The 18657-nt window shown below is 42.1% G+C and overlaps 1 protein-coding gene across 1 annotated transcript; it reads left to right on the forward strand.

Moving 5' to 3' along the window:
• The first annotated feature begins 333 nt into the window (after positions 1-333).
• On the forward strand, positions 334-18381 carry CSUI_001902 (uncharacterized protein). The gene is made up of 12 exons (XM_068062105.1): positions 334-3889; positions 4709-5805; positions 6559-8643; positions 9518-9609; positions 10111-10397; positions 10792-10866; positions 12103-12166; positions 12825-13005; positions 13735-13894; positions 14840-15213; positions 15967-16159; positions 16717-18381. The coding sequence occupies exons 1-12, from the start codon at positions 1247-1249 to the stop codon at positions 16822-16824; spliced, it is 7359 nt and encodes a 2452-aa protein (XP_067925927.1). The 5' UTR covers positions 334-1246; the 3' UTR covers positions 16825-18381.
• The last annotated feature ends 276 nt before the right edge of the window (positions 18382-18657 follow it).

The following is an 18657-nucleotide window of genomic DNA, read 5'->3' on the forward strand; positions in this document are numbered from 1 at the left end:
CCATTCTATTCTCGCCACCAAGCAGATTCGTGTAGTTTCAATTTCCATCCTCTTGTTTCTCCATCACAGCTCTGCTGACACGGGCAAGTCAATTCTCCTTGCTCGACAGACAGTTTGCGAGCTAGTCAAAGCAACTCCGGGTCCTCTTCTTCACTCACACAACACCTTCGGCTTGAGAGACATGGTAGATTTGCTTTCATTCTTTGCCTCTTTCTGTTTTGTTCCATCACTGAAAACCTTTCTTTCCACCGCAGATGATCTGTATAAAGTGCAAGTCGCGGACTCTTTCTCTCAGCTGGCAGTACAGGACCTACAGCGGACGGCTCGGAGACATTCAGTGAGTAGGGGCCGGAGGAGTCAGCGGCTATCACAGGGTAGGAGACAGGAGAGCTAGGCCTCATTATCTCGTCTTTTTAGCTGCCATAAAAACTTCGTTCTCTATATGTCCAAACTCTGCTTTGATCTTTCCTGAATGACCGTAGGATTCTATGTTATATTCAAAGTTGCAAAGTGAAAACGAAGAGGGTTGTCTCTTTCCTTCTTCTGGCAGCAACCCGTCATTCATCGACGATGAACCAAGAGAGACCAAAAACGGAGAGGGAGAATGCATGCGATCTTCTTTCCCATCTCTCTCTCTCCCTATTCATGAGTTTGCCTTTATTCCTCTCGATTTGAACTCATATCGAATACACTCTCTCTGCAATCTTTTCTTCTACACCTCCAGTCGACCTTTGCCTCACTAACGTTTCTCTCTTTCCCTGTCTCCGTATCTTCTCTCTACATATCTTCCCAGCATATTCTTTCAAGGCATCGGATTTCATACAGCCCAGCCAAGCGATAACTCTTCTTAGGGGGTGCTGTAACGCCTCCTGCTGGTCTTCCTTACCTTTCGTTCTTCCGAGCAGTCTTCTTTTTTCTCTTTCATGGCGAAAAGTCTGTCTTTTCCTTTTGCTTCTTGACAGTTTCTTTCTATTCTTCATCCGAACTGTTCCATATCAAGAAGAACCCTCGGTGATTCGTCAGTCCGTCAAATCCATCACAGCGATCTCCTTCTTTGTTCACAGCCAACTACTTCATCTAGACAACCCTTTCCGTTCTTCTTTTCTTCCTGCGTTTCTCTTCTCTCCATTACTCTTCTTATGTTTCTTTATCTTTCTACACTTTTGCACATGAGGACACTGTTGAGTTCAGCCTAGTTGCAGCTGCCGCTCCTTCTTCTTCTTCTTCTCACCTTCTCTAAGCCCAAATGTTTCTCACCTCCTTCTTCGATCCTGGAAGACCTCCAGGGAGGTCTTCAGGGGGAGCCCAAGAGCCTTCTCAGACTTCTTCCTCTTCATCTTCACCGTCTTTTTCAGAGGAGTCTTCTTCGAGAGACAGAAAAGAACAAGCTTCTTTCATCTCTCTCCGAGGAACCGCCACTACTAATACTACTGCTACCTCTGTCTCCGGAAGGAATTCCAGTGCACCCTGGCTAGATCTTCAAAGTCAACTACGACGTCAATTGCAACAGTCATCACCTTCTACTTCTTCTCCTCCTCCTGCTCTTCCTCCTCTATCATTCTCGAATTCTTCTCCTTCAGCTACCTCTTCTACCAGACGTACTTCTCCTATACCAGGGCAAGATTCTTCTCTTCAAGCTTCCCAAGCATCTCCTTCATCTTCAGCTCTTCCTACTTTTTTGGAGGCGTCACATACAAAACTTGGCACAGCTCCACCTTGGGGGGAGGGTGTGAACAAGCAAAATAGAAGTGAAGAAGAGACCTCTCAGTCTGGCAAGAGGCTTCTTCCTACGGACCCGCCAGAAGCTCTCGATGAGTTAGGAAGTGGAGGTAGCGTATCATCTGCTCCACGAGGTCGTAGAAGGGATGATATGAGAAAGGATGGAGACAGGAGACGTTCTGAAGAAGAAAGAGAAGAAGAATGGAATAGCAGTATGAGGGCAAGGACCTCTTTAGCAGTCAGTTCGAATGAGAAAGAAAGTCAAAGAGACCGTCGCCATTCTTCATCTAATACGACCTCATCATTATCACCACTACATGCAACCAACACAACGAGTGATTCTCTACAAGACCATCATGTATTAACGACTCATCAGGTGTATGTACACCCCGTTCCATTGTCTCCACGAAGCTTGCAGGGATCTGATCAGGCGCGAAAAGACTTCGAGGCATTTCCACAATCTCCTTCAGGCCTCAATTTAGAAAAGAACAACGATGAGATATACCGTCCTTCTTACCAGGAAGAACTCCCCTCTGGGAATTCCTACTCGAGTACTTCTCAGCGAATATCTCAGAAGCTCCACGATAGATATCATATCAATCAAGAAAATACACTGGTGCCTCATACAGGGGGGGATGGAGTGGCTCCTTCAAATGACTGTCGTTCCTCTCCCTCCTTGCTCCAAGTGCAACAGCATGATGCTTCGGGTGTACATACACCTCCGTATCATGGACAGGAACAACGGGAGAACGACAACGCGAAGTCCGAGTCTTCATCTTTCTTCTATCAACATGACAGAGACGATAAAGGAAGAGAAGGAGAAGAAGGAGAACATAATGAAGGGAAAGAGATAGGAGAGGAGGAGGAGAAGAAAAAGGAGACGAGAGAGGTTCTTGTAAAGCTCCCTGCTTTTGCTAATACAACTGAACGACTGATCCAAGCAAGAAACTTTCTCGAAGTGCAACTTGCATCACGTCCTTCTCATGAGGATCTTCTCGCTTTGAATATCTTGCCGAATCCTGCTAGATGGAATCGAGATAAAGATGGATTTCTTGATAGAGTAGAGAAGCTTCTTGGCATACACTTGAAAGCTCAAGAGACCTCTCAACAGCTTCACGATCTACTTCTCTCTTCTACTTGCACTCTAGATAAGGATGAGGAGTCTTCTTTTCTTCTTTGTAGAGAGAAAGAAGAAAGAAAGATACCCATCGCTGAAGAGTTGAATACAAGAAAGGGGGGAGAAGCTGTCCTGTCTCAGAGACAGGAATCTTTCTCCGTAGATAGTCGTGATAGGATCATCGATCATGACTCGGAGGTTCTATTTCAAAAGCTAAGAGAAGAAAGAAAGAGAGAAAATAAGATCTCTTCTTCTCCGCAGTTCATCTCTTCTTCTTCCTCTCCTCTCGTCACCTGCGATTCACTCCTCTATAAAGCTCTCGGTATCCTACGAGGAGAGCTTCATGAAATCTCTCCACAGGCACATAGAGCTATCAGACCTTCTTTACCTCATCCGTCATCTTCTTCTTCTCCTTCTTCTTCTCTTGATGCTCTTCACTCTTCTTCTTTCTTCTTCAAGACCAAGGAGAAGAGAGGAAAAGAACAAGAAGACGGAAGAGCGGACGAAGAAGGAAAGCATTCTTTCTGTTCAATCTATCAACGTGTTCTTCTTTCGGAGACAGATGAAGAAGACCCTATGACAGATCTTCTCTATCAGGCTAGCGATTGTCTGAATGAGTGGATTCTTCGCGAGCAAACGAAGCTTGGAAAACTTCAGAGGTGTGAAGAAGAAGAAGATGAAGAAAAGAAGAAGAGAGAAGAAGGAGAAGGGAAGGAGGAAGAAGAGAAAGAAAGGAAAAAGACTTTACTTGAAGAGGCGCGGGATTACCTCCATCGAATGGATCTTCTAAAGGCTGATTTGGAAGTCTTTCAGAAAGATCTTTCTCTCTGCTCCGACGTGAAGAAAGAGAAGAACAAAGAGAAACAAAGGACCGAAGGCATTTCTACCTCTTCTCATGCGGGAGAAGAAGAAGAAGAAAAGAAAGAGGATTATGCTGTAGAGGACGGTGACGGAGGAGAAGGTCTTGCTCTTAAGTTGTATGGCGAGATGGAGAATGTCCTTCTATTAGAGAAGAAAGAACAGTTTCTGCGACGGTTGATACATCTTCTTCAGGTATGTAGGAATACCTCTCTCATCGCTTCTTCTTAGTGTAAGGGAGATAGATGAAGAAGGTCATACATCTCTCTGCAGTATGGAGACATACACACTAACGTAAGATGGCGCGTCTCTAAGTCACTCTCTTTCGTTCGGTGTTCGTGTGCATACAGACAACAAGATATATTCAAGATAGGGTGAAGATAGATAGGAATAGATCCATTCACAGACTGCAGCTTGATAGACAGAGAGATCAAAGATAGGCAGATAGATAGACTTAGGATGGATGGATAGATAGATAGGTCAAAGATAGATAGATAAAGTCGGAGACAGTTATATACATCGGCTCAAGACAAATACGTTGACTAGAGAGAGACGGAGTCGGTAGAAGGATAGATAGATAGATTAAGGCTAAATAGGTAGATAGGTAGATAGATAGATTAAGGCTAAATAGATAGATAGATAGATAGATTAAGGCTAAATAGGTAGATAGATAGATAGATTAAGGCTAAATAGATAGATAGATTAAGGATAGATCAAGGATAGGTTGATACATGGAATCGACCAAAGAAAGGTCAGAGATAGTTATGTACGTAGGGACGCATTGGCACATACGAAGAAGTATGTCGCCTCCTCTTTATCCACTCGTTCTTTCTTTCTCTCTCTCTCTCTCTGTATATGTATATAAGTATGTATATCTAAGAGAGAGAGAGCGGTTTGCATGGTGTTTCTCATATGGATGAGGAGTTTTGTGGATGTGAAGAGAAATGAAAAGGAAGGCTATGTGTCTCATTCAGATTCTTCTACGTTTTCTCTTCTTCTTCTTTTTCCTTCTAGGCAACTGAGACAGCCCGCATCCTTCTATCTTCCTTAGTCATCCTTCCTTCTTCTTCTTCATCCCTTCCACCTGGAGGGTCTTCGTCTCTCTCTATATCATCTCCAGGAGACTCGAACCTATCTCCTTCTGGGTCAAATACCACTTCTCTTAGTCTGTCTGGGGGAGAAACACTTCCTCGGCTTAATTCCTTTCTCTGTCTTCTTGAGTATATTGCAGATGAAGTATGTCTCCATGAAGATCTACCTACCTATACATGTCTCCATACAGTCGAACGCCTTCTGTGTTTAGTCGCGCATGCACTTCCTCTCTTCTATCAAGAAATCTCTTCTCGGCTTCGATTGCTTGCATGGGGCCGAGCCGTCAAGAGAGATGAAAAGGACTTCTTCTCGAAGAGCGAAGAGGATCCAAATCAAGAGAAGAAGAACGGGAATGAAGAGAGAAGAGAGTTAGATAAAACGGAGAGTTCTAGAGACCAAGAGGATGAAGAAGAGGCGAAGGAGCAGGAGGAGGAGAAGAAGAAGAAAAGTGTCTCTTTCTCTTCTTCATCATGGTCTCTGTTCAGGAAGAAGAAAAACGACCAAGAGGAAGAAGAGAGCGAGAAGAAGAAGAAGAAAGAGAGCCTTACGGAACCTGGAAAGACTGGAGAACATGAAGATATTCAGTTGTCTCTCCATCATGGGGATGCTCGTGAAGATGGCGATAGACAAACAGGAGATCTCTTTCTCTATTTGGCTGGCCTCTTTCTACTTCAACAGATCTGGAGCTATTTCTCAGAGCTCGACAAAGCGATACACCAGGATCTAGAGAGAAAGAAGAAGATGAAAAAGAACAGAGAAGAAACCTCCGTAAACACCGCAGGACGTGATCTATTGAAGCTCTCTAAAGATAAGAACGACGTCTTTGAGAGAAAGGAAGATAGAGAGGAGAGTATGGTAGACTCATCACACCATAGAGAAAGGCACTGGAGATGGGATAGAGTAGTCGGAGATCAAAAAGGAGCGACAAAATTCTCTTCTCTTCCTTCGTGTGAACGGATCTGGAGTGTACAGACACTCGCGGAAAGTCTTGTTACGGCGTTCAACTTCCATTTCTGTAGGTAAGGAAAAACGAGTGATTTGAGACAATCCTTTAGACGCAGAGCTGCACTCGGAAGGTCGGGAAAAGAGAGAGAGAAAGAAAGGAGATAGAGAGATAGAGACAGAGAGTTCCATTGGGGATCAGAGGTAGATAGTAGCTAGAGAGATAGAGTTAGACAGATGAAAAGACCGAAAATCGATAGACAGATCGATGATAGCTATATAGATGGATAGATAGATAACACATGGATTGAAGACAGAGAGATAGGTAGGGACTTCAACGATGGATGGATGGATAGGGATGGCTCAATTGATATGAAGTGTCTACGTATAGGTGATCGAGGTGTCTTATGTAGTGAGGGAAAGTGGGAGATCGAAATGTCGGCTTTTGCGTCAGTGGAAGATCTAGATAGAAAAGTTTCTCCATTGAGTTAGCGGGGGTGTTGTCTTTCTTCTTTTTTCTCCTCTTTTTGTATTTTACATCGAGTGATAGCGTGGAAAAGTGAGTCTTATGAATGGAGCTTTAGTCTAGCTCTAGACTTTGTCAGCGTTCTGACTGCGTCTTTTGCTTTCGTCGTCCATTCCACCGTCGCTCGTCTATAAGTCTCATGAGTCAAGAAAAAGAGGTGTTAATTCGTTTGCATTCACCCTGCTTTCGAAATCTATCTATCTATCTTTAATCTATCTATCTATCTTTAATCTATCTATCTATCTTTCTATCAATTTTGACATGTGTCTTCTTTTTCTTCTTCTGTGTGTTGATACACCTGCAGAGAAGGCGGAAGTGCACTGTCGCGTTTAGATCGACCTGACTGGGCGAGAGACTTTCTTCTTCAGCAACTTGAGAGGCATGAGGAGCTTATCTATCGCGATTCTTCTCTTCTTCACCATCCTAAGAAAGGCTTAGGATGGATCGATCCCCGGGACGAAGAGAACTTCTCCTTCTTATCAGCTGAAATAGAGAGATATACAAGTCTTCAAAATTCTTTCCAAAAGAAGCTCCTCTCTCTATGCGACCATCCGTCATTTTCGCGGGGGAGTTCAAGTGTCCCTTCAAGAGATCTGCATAGGACTAAACAACGCGTGAAAGAAGAGAAAGAAGAGGAAAGAAGCAAAGATAGAGTAAGCAAAGAAGTCCCGAGAGAAGATCAAGAAGAAGAAGAAGAAAGAAGAAGGCGACTTGGAGAGAGTGAGGTCGAGAAGAAAGGTGAAGAGACAGAGGGAGAAGATTCTTCTTCGATTTTGTGCCTATACGATGAGATGAATATGGATTTAAAGGGTCTCTCAAAGATAGAGAGATCTCTTCCTCCTCTTGTTTTCTATAGATCAGCTAGAGATCTTTCTTTATGTATCGATCCTGTGGAAGGTCTCCAAATCATTCTAGCGTCTGTCTTTCGTCAATTTCTTCTCCGTCGCATGCCTCTCCTTATCTACACTCCTATAGTAGCAGAAGCATCATCTTCTTCATCTGGTACCCCCTCTTCTTCTTCCTTCTTTGATAAAGCACTCGAACAGATATCTCTCAAAAGAGAGACAGAGAAGAACGAAGATTCTCCATCCTTTCTATCTGGGCAATCGCATCGTCAGTCCGCTCAGCGGAGCTTCACATCTTCGGGGCAGGAAGAAGGTCTAGAGAATGGAGAGAAATCTGGAGAGAATGCCTTGCTATCTCATAGTGACGGGCTCACGAATACAATTCATCCTCTTACAGGTCGACAAGAGGAACAAGAAGAAGAAGAGAGAGAACGTAACAAAGAGAAGGTTGGAATTACCTATGAGATCGCCTCTACCTACAGTGGGACAGCGGCCTTGTTTCTAAAGCATCTAGAGCAAGCTCTTTTTCTTCATGATGAATGGAGAGATCAAAATAGCTTAAAAGCGGCATGCGAAGTGATGAAAGACTTCTCCAACAATACGCTTATCTGGCCTCTTGGCGACGAACGAGGTGAGAGGGCGAAGGAAGAAGAAATACACACAGATAGGGCTGTAGCAGAGAGAAAGAAGAAGAAGGAAAGAGAAAGAAGAAGAAGATCTCATATGAAGAAAGAAGAGAGCAGGAGAGAAGAATCAGATTACAAAGACAGTCTTGATCATGGGAGAAGAAGATATAAGGAGAAAGATGCGAGAGATTCTTGCACTCGGGAGGATCAGGAAGATGATAGGTTTCAAGAGAGAACAATCCGAAGGAGGGATGAAGCTATGAAAAGGCAGGGAGGAACGACAAGGAAAGAAAAAGATGAAGAAGAGAGAAGAAGAGCAACTGAAGTGGGTAGAGGTCTCTCCTTACTCCGAGGCTTTGTCACAGCAGCTCTACTTGAAGATGAAGAAGGTAAAGAAGAAGAAAGAAGAACGAAAGAAGAGAGAAATGAGAATCCTTTCGACGCGGCATCTGAAACAGACGCAAATCTCTCCGAAACTTCTGGCTGGGGAGACGATAGCTTCAACTCTTGGATGGAGGAGGAAGATAATGAAAGAAAAGATACGAAGGAGGAGAAAGAGGAAGAAGGAAAAGAACTGAATGCATGCAAGCGGACTTCCTCTCCAGGACACCTAAGGGAAAGAGATAGGAATGACAAGATCAACTCTCACGTCTATACATCACAGCGGGAAAGTGACGAAGAAGAAGACGACGAAGAAGAAGAAGACGAAGAAGAAGAAGATGACGAGGGAACTTCGCCAAATGAATCTCGACCTGGTCCTGTAGGAATGCTCGACTTCTGGATTTCTTTAGACAAAGCTTTCATGATGCGAGAACTCGAAGGTCTTGTTGAAGATCAAGCGGTCGAGAAGCATCGAGATCTCGCTACTCTCCTTCAACATACACCTGGACGCATGCAAGCATGCCTAGAAAATTCCAAGTAAGGGAGCTTCACACACACCATAAGTATACACAGAACATTGTCACGTGCGCATGCGTAGATACATAGATAAATAGATAGATAGATAGGTAAAGATAGATTACTTCGGTAAAGAGGATATAGATAGGCAGGTGCATAGGTACTGAAGGGATTTAGCAGTGAGGAAGATTTCTTTCGGTTTGAAGAAAAAACGCCTTATATTAGCTTAGCAGTTGAGAGACGTACATACGGTGTACAGACAGGTAACGCATTCTATGTTATTTGTCTTTCTTTTCTTTCTTTCTTTGCTTCGCTTTCCTTCTCATCTTTTCTTCATTTTATTTCACTGTCTTGTTCATTTCCTTTTGGCTTTCGAGTTCGTCACAGCAGTATCTTCTTCACTGTCTTTATTCACCTCGGGAATGAGGTGTACATACACTCGAGTGACGATAGGGATGGGCATCCTCATTCGTCTTTACAGGGTGAAGACTTTCCAAATTCTTCTCTTTCTTTCTCTTTCCCTCTGTATGTACGGTAGAAGTCTCAGCTGTTTAGCTCAGGCGAGGCGAATCATATGTGCAGAACGGACGTCTACCTAGATCCTAATCAGAAGTCTTTCTTCGTCTACTTAGTAACACTCTCATACCACATAACTCCGTCTGGCAGTGGCATACACAAGCTGACAGCACACATATGTGCATATAGGGACAAATTTCATACGTACATATCTGTGTATACTGTTTCTTTGTATGTATTCATATGTATATATAGATGTGAACAGTGTATAGACAGTTTGGTCTACCCTAAACTTTACGCGCTTTCTATTACGGATCGTCTCGTGTTTCGTCTTCGTCTTTTTTCTCCTTTGGTATTTCCTCTCTATGTGTCTTTTTAGTGAGTTAGTGGCTAGCTCGCTAGCTCTCTTCGAAGCAGCTCTACCTCGTGCAGGAGCCCTAGGTAACGACGACGCCCTTGAAAGATTCTACGGTAAGAATCTACGGACTTCTTTCTTGTCTGTGCGAAGAATAAGAAGAAAGGAATGAGAGAGAAGATTTCATGAATGTCTTCTGATCTAACAGAGATTTCCCATGAGGCATTCCCGAGTCATGGAGTTTGTCTTCCCTCTCCCTTGGTAATTCATCTGAACTTCCTCTTCCCTAAACAGAGGTAGAATCATACACATATACACATGTAGTAGTACCTGTATATATATATGTATATATATATATATACATATATATATATATATTCGTTGTCATGAGAACAGGTTGGAAGATGTAGGTTAATTGACTCTCTTCCTCTCTATTTCTCTTTTTTGCATTCTCTCTCGATGTAGATATGTATATCTTTCTCTCTCTTTGTGCTTTTCTCTCTATCGTTGTCCCTTTGTGTGTGTCTCTCTCTTTTGATCTCTTTCCTTTTCTGATTCTTGAGATGTATCTTTCTTTCTTTCTTTCATCCATGCTTTCTCTGTTCCTTTTCTTTCAGAGGGAGTCTTTGGACCGGCATTAGAGCGACTCACAGAGACGATCAAAGGCAGTTGGAACGGTCTCGATTGCTTAGCTGCAAATCCTTCCAGATGTGCTTTACTTCTCGAATCCGTTACAGCTCTCTGCATGTATTTAGATCCTCTCGTGGAAGAAGAGACACCTGACAAGAAGACCCAAGGGGAAATGCATGCAGAACATCGAGGAGAAGGAGAGAATGCTCTTCTCCTCACTAGAGATACCAACTCTCTTCTTCTTCGAGCTTTCTTTCGCCGCTTTCTCCCTTCTGTGAGGACCTCCACCATGAAAGGAGACAGGGATAGATGGGTCTCCATTTCTTCTCCTTTTTCCGGATTCTCATTCATTTTGTTCGTATGCATGAGATAAAGATGATGTATATGACATATTATCTTGTCTACCTCGCGCTATTCATTCGGAAAGTGCCTCTGATAGAGAGGCAGTGTTAGACTTTCGCATCTTTCAGCAAGAGGGAGAGGATAGATAGAGAGATAGAGAGAGTGAAGATACGTAGACAGATAGATTGAAGGCAGATAAATAGAGGGATAAAAGCGGATTTCTTTCTCCTTTCTTTCTGTCCTTCCTGATCTCTTAGGTATTTTCAGCTAAGTGTGTATAGTGTGTGTCGATTGCTTGTCTTGTCGATTGCTTGTCATGCAACTAGCACGTCGATGCTTTAGTATCAATGAGGAACCGCATGGAGGAATTTATCTTTCTGGAAGTTCAAGAAGATATTCAGGTAAATCCAAGTCTTCTTCTCTCTTTTTTCTCTCACAGAGGGAGGCCTCTACCCATCCATCTACACACATAGATGGACTAACTGTGGATAGATAGAGAGATATTTTTCTTTCCTTCTTTCTTTAGCTCCTTTTTCTCTTTCTCTCGGAAGTTGCTCCCCTGTTTCGTCTCTTTCTAGAGTATGAAACGACAGCCTTGTAAAGAAGTGTCTTGAGTCTGTTCAGATTCTCCATTCTTTCTTTCTCTATTTCTTTCTCTTAAGAAGCCAAAGAACTGAAAGGATGTATATCTCTATAGAGAGAGGTCTAGGTCGGTTTCTCATTCATTCACCCTAACCCGTTCTTTCTCTCCGTATTGATCACGTCTTTCTTCTATATAAGTATATACATGTAAGATAAGCAGTCGTCGTGTATGTACATAACTATACATATATATATATGTTTATAGAAAGAGAGTTAGATAGCTATCTCAATAGATAGATATAGCTACGTGACACCTCGTATTGGAGACCGGCCAAGGCTAAGAAAACTTTGCATGCATGCGACCTCGTTATTTCACCCAACTCGATTTCTCGATGTCTCTTTCGTCTCTCTCGGCTTTGCTTTCGTCCGAGATACGTAGATGAAGAATAAGTCTTTTTCTTCTATTCGCACACGTAGACAGCCTATCATACAAGCACACTGCTGCGACCTCTCCCTCCTGTATATGGTCAAGTCAATACCGAGGTCTCTCCTTTCAAGCAAAGCCTCCTATCCTAGCATGAGTAGAGAGAAGGTCAAGAAGGCCGAGAAGAAGTCCAGGAAGAAAGAGAATAAGACGGAAAAGACAGATGCCAAGAGAGAGAGAGAGAAGAGACGAAAAGAAGAGGGAGAATGAAAGACAGATGTAAAAGAAGGAAGAACAGGAGTTTGGTGACGGGAAGAGAGAGAGACAGGAAGACAGAGAGACAGGAAGACCAAAAAGATGATGTAAGATTTCGTGAAGAATAGTTGCAGTAGTAGTAGTGGTAGAAAGAGAGAATAAGGAGAAGTAGGTGAAGGTATTTCTTTCAAGACCATCTTTCTTTCTCTGTCTCTGTGGCTATTTACGGTCTTTTTCTTTTTCTTCACAATAGAAATCTCTCAAGAAGTAACCTTTCTCGTTTTCCAAAATATAGTCTTTCTCTCTTCTTTCTACGAAGCGACTTCTTTACTCACTTCTCTCTTCTTCCTTCTTCTTTTCGTCTTCTTTTCGATAGGCTTCATTACCTCGCCTTGCAAAGGTGTCGACGCCTTTAGATAGAGCTCTGAACCTTCTCCTCTGTAAGAAGAAAAAGAACAAGAAAGAAGAGAAAGAAAAGAAGCAACAACAGAAGAGAATTTTCCTCGCATGCAGTTCGTGATTTGTCTTCTCAAAGAGAAGGTCTCTTCTCCGTCTTCTTTCTCTTCTTCTTTCTTCTTTCTCATAAGTAGCAGGAGTAGCAGTGGGGGAATTCTCTTGTCTTGCAGGTGGGGGGAGGATGGCTTGAAGCAGGACGTATTTCGCTAGATGTCTGTAGAGATGTCTTTGTATATTTCATGCGTACGTTTTCATTCAGTAGGGGAAGTTTTCCTTAGTAGCAATGCCAATCTATCAAGACAGATATCCCTCAATCTCACTCTAACCCTGTAGCACATGGCAACGTACCTTCACATGCATGCAAACATACATCCACATCAAAACATATAGACACATATACATATGGGTATATATGCAGATCTGTATATACATGTACATATAGATAGATAGATAGAGGCTGGTAGATACTGTAGTCCTGTAGACGTCTATCGGCAGGGCCTTCTCTGTAGGGTCTTCCATACACGTCTATTCTTGTGTATAGAGGTTACTTGATATATACCTAACACTTCTTGTCTCTGCATGAGCCCATATCTGATACTGAGAGATTGTTTCTCTCCTTTTTCTCTCTTTTCTTCTTCTTAGCTTTGACGTCTCCTCTCCATCTTGAACTTCAGAGAAGACTTCAGTCTCGATGTTTACTAGAGATAGATAGAAGTCTTCTATCCCAAGTTAAGGCTTTAAGTCGCTCTTTAGCAAAGTATCGTCCTCCTTCCTCTCCTTCTTCTGAGGTGTCTCAGCAACTCTATACACTCGAGGAAAACTGGTAAGTAAGGACAGGATCTCTTCCCGCTTTCTTTTCCTCCTTTCATTCTTGGCTGTGTTTCTTTCTCCTCGGTTGCTTTCATAACTTTCTCGTCTTCGTCTTTCTTCTCTTGCGTCGTTTTTCTTCTTTCATCTTCTCTATATATGACTCTTACCAAAAGAGTGGGTAAGGAATGAATCGCCTTTCCTCGTCTCTCGCTTCTTCCCTCTCTCACTTCTCCGTTTCTATCTTTGTCTATCTTTCTCTCACACTATAAGACATCTTCTTCTTCTTCTTCAACTCATGAGGTTTATGCGAAGACGGTTTAGGTAGCTTTAAAAAGGAGAAGAAGAAGAAGAAATTTTCTTTCTTCTTCTTCTCCTTTATCGTTGTGGTACGCTTTCAGAAGCGTCCATTTTCCTCGGCATTGGTTGGAGACTGCCACTTTTGTCTGTTCTCCTTCTAGTATGTGAAGAGAATACAGAGGCAAATCTTCTCTCTTTCTTTTTTCCTTCTTCGTCTTCCTCTCTAGAATATGTTCGCTGATCTTGGGCTCTCTCTCTTCAGTCAGGCTTCGGCTGTCAAGGAGCGTAAGAGTGGTTGTGGATCTTTCGACCGGTTTGTTTGGGTGTATGTACACCCGAGCTTGTGACTGAGACCGAATAACTCTCACTTCGATACACAATTCTTCTTGGTTTTTTCTTTCTTTCTTTTTTCTTTCTTTCTTTCTCTCTTCTTCTTTTATCTCAGTCTTCATACGTATGCTGAAGCAAGGAGGTTATTTCCTTCTCTCTTCTCTCCTCCTGGAGACGATTTCTCTGATCTCCCGTCTCTTCATTCTCTTCCTGATCTTAGTCTTTCTTCTTCTTCATCTCTCTCTCGTCCAAGAGATCCGATGCCCCGAACTCATGTATGTAGGAAGAGGCGCCTGTGTATCTTTCTTTCTTTCTTTCTTCTCCATTTTCTTTTTCATTTGCGCTCCTTTTCTGACCCAGACAAGTCAGACACCTAAGTCAAAGCGTTTCTTGCTTAGTTAGCTATATATATATATATATCTAACTCTTATCTATACAGAATGAGTAACTAGTCCTTCGTATATAGACGTCTTCACACTACGATGTTTCTCTCCCCTCCTCCATTCCCTTTCAAGTCCTTTTCTGCTCCTTCTCTTTCCTTCTTCTTCTCTCTTGTGTGAAGTGTTCGTCTCTTCTCTGCTTGGAAAGATAGACATGAATGATCGCAGTGAGACTCTTCTACTTGCCAAGATGTAGGCGGCCATCGTCATATTTCTATGTGTATGAGCTATTCAGCGAAGAAGAATTTTCTTTCTAGAAGGTAGTAGTAGCTCTAGGTTTACATGATTCGAGGCAACTTTCTTAGATAGAAGTAGAAGAAGTAGAAGAAGGTCTCTACAAGAGGGTCTTGTCTTCATCATTATCCCGTCTCCGTTTCTACGACATCTTTGGATCTTTCAATCTACCTACTTCTCTCCTGTTTCTCTTATCTCTTCCTATGCCTTCAATGCGTGCGTGTGTGAACCTGCATGTTTCTTCTCTCTTCTTCTTCTTCTTTCCTCTCCCTCAGCCACCCAAAAAGACACATACCTCAAGCACAGCTATTCTCTTCATTCAAGTCTTCAGCCATCTGTAACTATACTCGCTCTCTATCTTCAATCTATCGCTATCTATCTTTCACATCTCTTTCTCTATAGTCTATGTATCTATTACTAGTGTCTACGTAGCTATCTCTCTATCCATCTTGGATCTATCTATGTATGTATCTCTTCACTTCATCTATGTTTCTGTAATCTATCTATCTATCTCTTTCTTTCTGGTGTATGCTTATGGACTGTCAGGCTGCGGGTCTGATGTTCCTAAGAGCGAGGGAGAATCCCCCCTTTCCTTCTTCTTCTTCGTCTGTAAATTTAGCATTAGGAGAGGCGATCTCAAGTCTCGAGAGAGAACTGGAGATCGAGAAATCTCTTCTCTCGAGCCGTAGTCACACCGGAAGCAGCAGTGGCTTTAACTTTCTTCATTCTCTAAGTCATCTGGCGACGGGGGGGCTTCTAGAGGGAGAGAAGAAGATGAAGCCGAAAGAAGAGAATCGCCTCTCTCGGAAAGAAGGAAGCGCAGAAGAAGAAGAAGACGAGGCGGCTGAGACCAGGAGAAGAAGAGGAGGAAAAGAAAGTCACGTAGAAAGAGATGATAGTGCAGCTATGAGATTTTGGGGGTAAGGAGTGAAGTCAGGTGTACATACACCCGGGGATCTATCACTCTCTTGATATCTGTCGCCCCGCCTGGCCCTGTAACCATTAACAATATAGGCTACATCTGACACTCCCTCTATATATATCTCTTTCTATATATATATATGCGTTTATCTATGTATGTTCACGGATCAGCCAGTCAGATGGCACTCATGTCCAAGAAGACAAACAGGCGCTTCCTTCCACAAGATATATAGTTGTATATATGCATATAGGAATATTAGGAGTATATATATGTGTATATATATATATATATGTATATATATATATATAGATAGATAGATATATGTCGCTGCGGTGTTGTGGATGTTGGTATAGTATATGTACAGATGGAGATATATGAACTGAAGCTTTTTCAGAACAGATTTGATATGCCTTCTTTCGCTTGTATCTTTGCAAAGTGAGACCTACTAAGTAAGCCCCTCATCTATCTATCTATCTGCATCATATCTATATCTAGTTTCGTTCACCTCTGTACTTTTGTAATGTATAGACAGAAGATTGGCGAGGGCCTTTTCTTCTTCTCATATTCGGCACCTCCTGTTCTTTTCGACGAGTCCATACTTACTGCAGAGATTCTGTTTATATATATAACTCATATCTGTCTACCAATCCATATATGTATATACGTATATATATATATACATATATATATATATATATGTCTCAACTTGAAGAAGAGTGTGATGGATGTTTACTGTGAAACTTTTCTGCAGGCGAGTGCAGAATACAGCAGGGACGTACCTTGGCTATGGGGGAGAGAGCGGCTCGAAGACTTTTTGTCAAGAAACTTCAGCTGACGAAGAAAAGAATAGATTTCTTCGAGATGAAAGAGAAAGAGAAGAATCTATGGAGAGGAAAAAGAGAACGATTCATGCGATGGAGACCCTTGCTAATCTTCTTGGTGTTGTAAGTGCTCTCTCGTATATAAGCCGTTATTTATCTATATATGTATATATATATATATATACGTCTATATATTCACTTTTGGAATGATGGCTACATCGCGACATGCATACTGAGTTCACGTGTTACTAACGGTCAGCTCTTTCCAGATCAGGTATATACAAATATGTATATATATATATATATATATGTAGGAATATGAGGTGTATTATATGAATGTGTGTGTATATATATATATATATATGTCTACGTCTTAAAGTGTCTCTTCAGGGAGTGTATGTACACCTGAAAGCAGGGAGTGTCTCTGGTAGTCTGCCGCATGCATGCGCGCAAGCTGTCTTTTCCAGTTGTCGGGATAGAAAGAAGAAAGGAAGGAGAGATACTTATCATCTGTCTTTCTATGAAATTTAGGAGATGGTCTACTGTAGGTTCTCTTAGAAGCATGCCGGTGCTACGTCTATTGTGTATCTATACATATGTAGCCGATGTGAATTCTCTAAAAGTAACGCAAGATTCTTTCTCGTTTTTCTTTCTTTCTTTCTTTCTTTCTTTTTTCGCAGACCGATCAGCATTATTGTTGTTTAAGCGCGGAAGATCTTCTTTCCTTAGGGACGGTTCTCCTTCATCTCCCTCCACATCAAGAGGCGTCTACGAGTGTATCGCCCTAAGTCTCTCTCTCTCGTAGAAGGAAGAGAAGAGAAAACAATCTATGGCTATTCAGTAGATGACCGAACTTCTTTCTTAGCTTCATAATTCACAGATAGATAGATGTAGATAGATAGATATAGAATGAATGCATGCAAGTGACCATGATTGTGACGATATGCATGCGGGTGGAAGTTCGCGGTGTACCTACAGGGGGCGCACGTTTTGTTCTTTTCTCGAGTATTTGAAAAGGTTGGCTGTGTGACTTTCACGTGTTGAAGAGAGATAGGAGGAATGTTACTTTTCCTGTAGACTTCTTTCTTTTCCTTCAAGTCTAACTAATTCAAGAGGAATCATGCCTAGCTATTGCCGTGTCTGCCTGTCTTGTTCTTCTCTTTCTTTCTCCGCGGGAGAATGAATGAAGTCTCTCTGTCTCGAAAACATCTCGAGAAAAGACGATCGGTGTTGTGTCTTGCGGGGAGTTTCTCTCTCTCTCTCATTACGGTTCCTCCCTTGCTTCATCTAAGCAGAGACGAGACACGAGGCTCTTTTTCTTTTTCACGTGGCGCTGTCCAGCTTAGAAGCCATTCTATCTGGCTAGCTGTCCGATGTTGCAGCATGCAGTGGGATAGACAGATTAATAGATGGATAGGCAAGGATACAGATATGTCTATGTATCGGAAGTCTACATGGTGGATTGACAGGAACAGAGAAAGTAGAAAAGTCTCTGCACGTGACTCTCTGAAGAATCGACACATTGTTCTCCCTACTTACCTCTACCTTCCCCTCTCTACCTAGCAGCATCTCACCTCTATCTATGCATCTATCTATCTATCTATTTTTAATCTATCTTTCTAGGCTCGTACGGGAGAGGTTAGAGAAGAGATTTAGTCTTTCATTTGACGAGAAAGTTTCTCTCTCACTGACAATGACGGCCTTGTTTTGTATCGTGAGGGGAAGAGGTTTCTTTCTTCTTATCTCTCTCTGATTGATAGGTGGCGATGCATGTCTATATATCAAGATCGCTGTGTGCTTAGATCGCAGTAAAGAGAGGATTGAAAGAGGTGAGAAGAAAAAGAAAGAAAAGAACAGCTAGGAACGAAAGAAAGAAAGAAACGAGAGATTTGTTCTCTCTCACTTTCTGGGTGATAGATAGATAGATAGGTATGTATGTATGTTTACATCTGATTCAACCTCTTTTTCTTTCTTTCAAAGAAAGGTCTCTCAAGATCTTGACGTAAAACTGTCCTAGATTGCAGAACATCCCCAGATTTATCAGTCTTTCTCAATTTCGTCACGATTAATAGAAGCCTCGGCAGACAGCAAGCATGTCTAAAGAAATGGGAGATAGACAACTGTCGCTGCTCCCACGTCATAAACTCTCCCTGTTGGAAGAAGGAAAGCAGACAGGTATAGCGGGACAGATGAAAGAGAGAAAAGAGCGATGAGTTCAAAGAGAATTCCGTGAATGATCAAATCGACTTCTCCTTTAAGTATGGGAGTGATAGAAAAGATCGATGGCTGACTGGGCTAACTGTTTCTCATTGAATGCTCGTCTTCTTCTTCTTCGTGGTATTTTGTCTTCATTGATAGGAAAGCAAACCCATCTGGGTAATTAAGCAATGGAATGAGACTTCTCTCTCTCTTTCTATCTTTCTAGATTTTCTGAAAGAGAGAACGAAAAAAAAGTGTTGCTAAAATAGCCTTTTCTTCTCTTGACACTTCTTAACAAGAAGCATCAGATGTGATCTTTCTTTCTCTCTTCGTCTGGTTAAATGAAATTAGGAATGCGATGTGTTTCATGTAGAAGATTTGAGTTCGATCAAGAAAACGAAACGAAAGAAGACAGAAGAGAA

This window comes from Cystoisospora suis, assembly GCF_002600585.1.
Source record: "Cystoisospora suis strain Wien I chromosome Unknown contig_783, whole genome shotgun sequence".
Classification (NCBI taxonomy): Eukaryota; Apicomplexa; class Conoidasida; order Eucoccidiorida; family Sarcocystidae; genus Cystoisospora; species Cystoisospora suis.

Excerpts from the sequence above, each read along its gene's own strand:
- CSUI_001902 (XM_068062105.1), top strand. The coding sequence starts at position 1,247 with ATGTTTCTCACCTCCTTCTTCGATCCTGGAAGACCTCCAGGGAGGTCT. Across the intron at positions 5,806-6,558 it reads TTCAACTTCCATTTCTGTAG|AGAAGGCGGAAGTGCACTGT; the intron begins GTAAGGAAAAAC and ends ATACACCTGCAG. Across the intron at positions 15,214-15,966 it reads GCAGCTATGAGATTTTGGGG|GCGAGTGCAGAATACAGCAG; the intron begins GTAAGGAGTGAA and ends ACTTTTCTGCAG.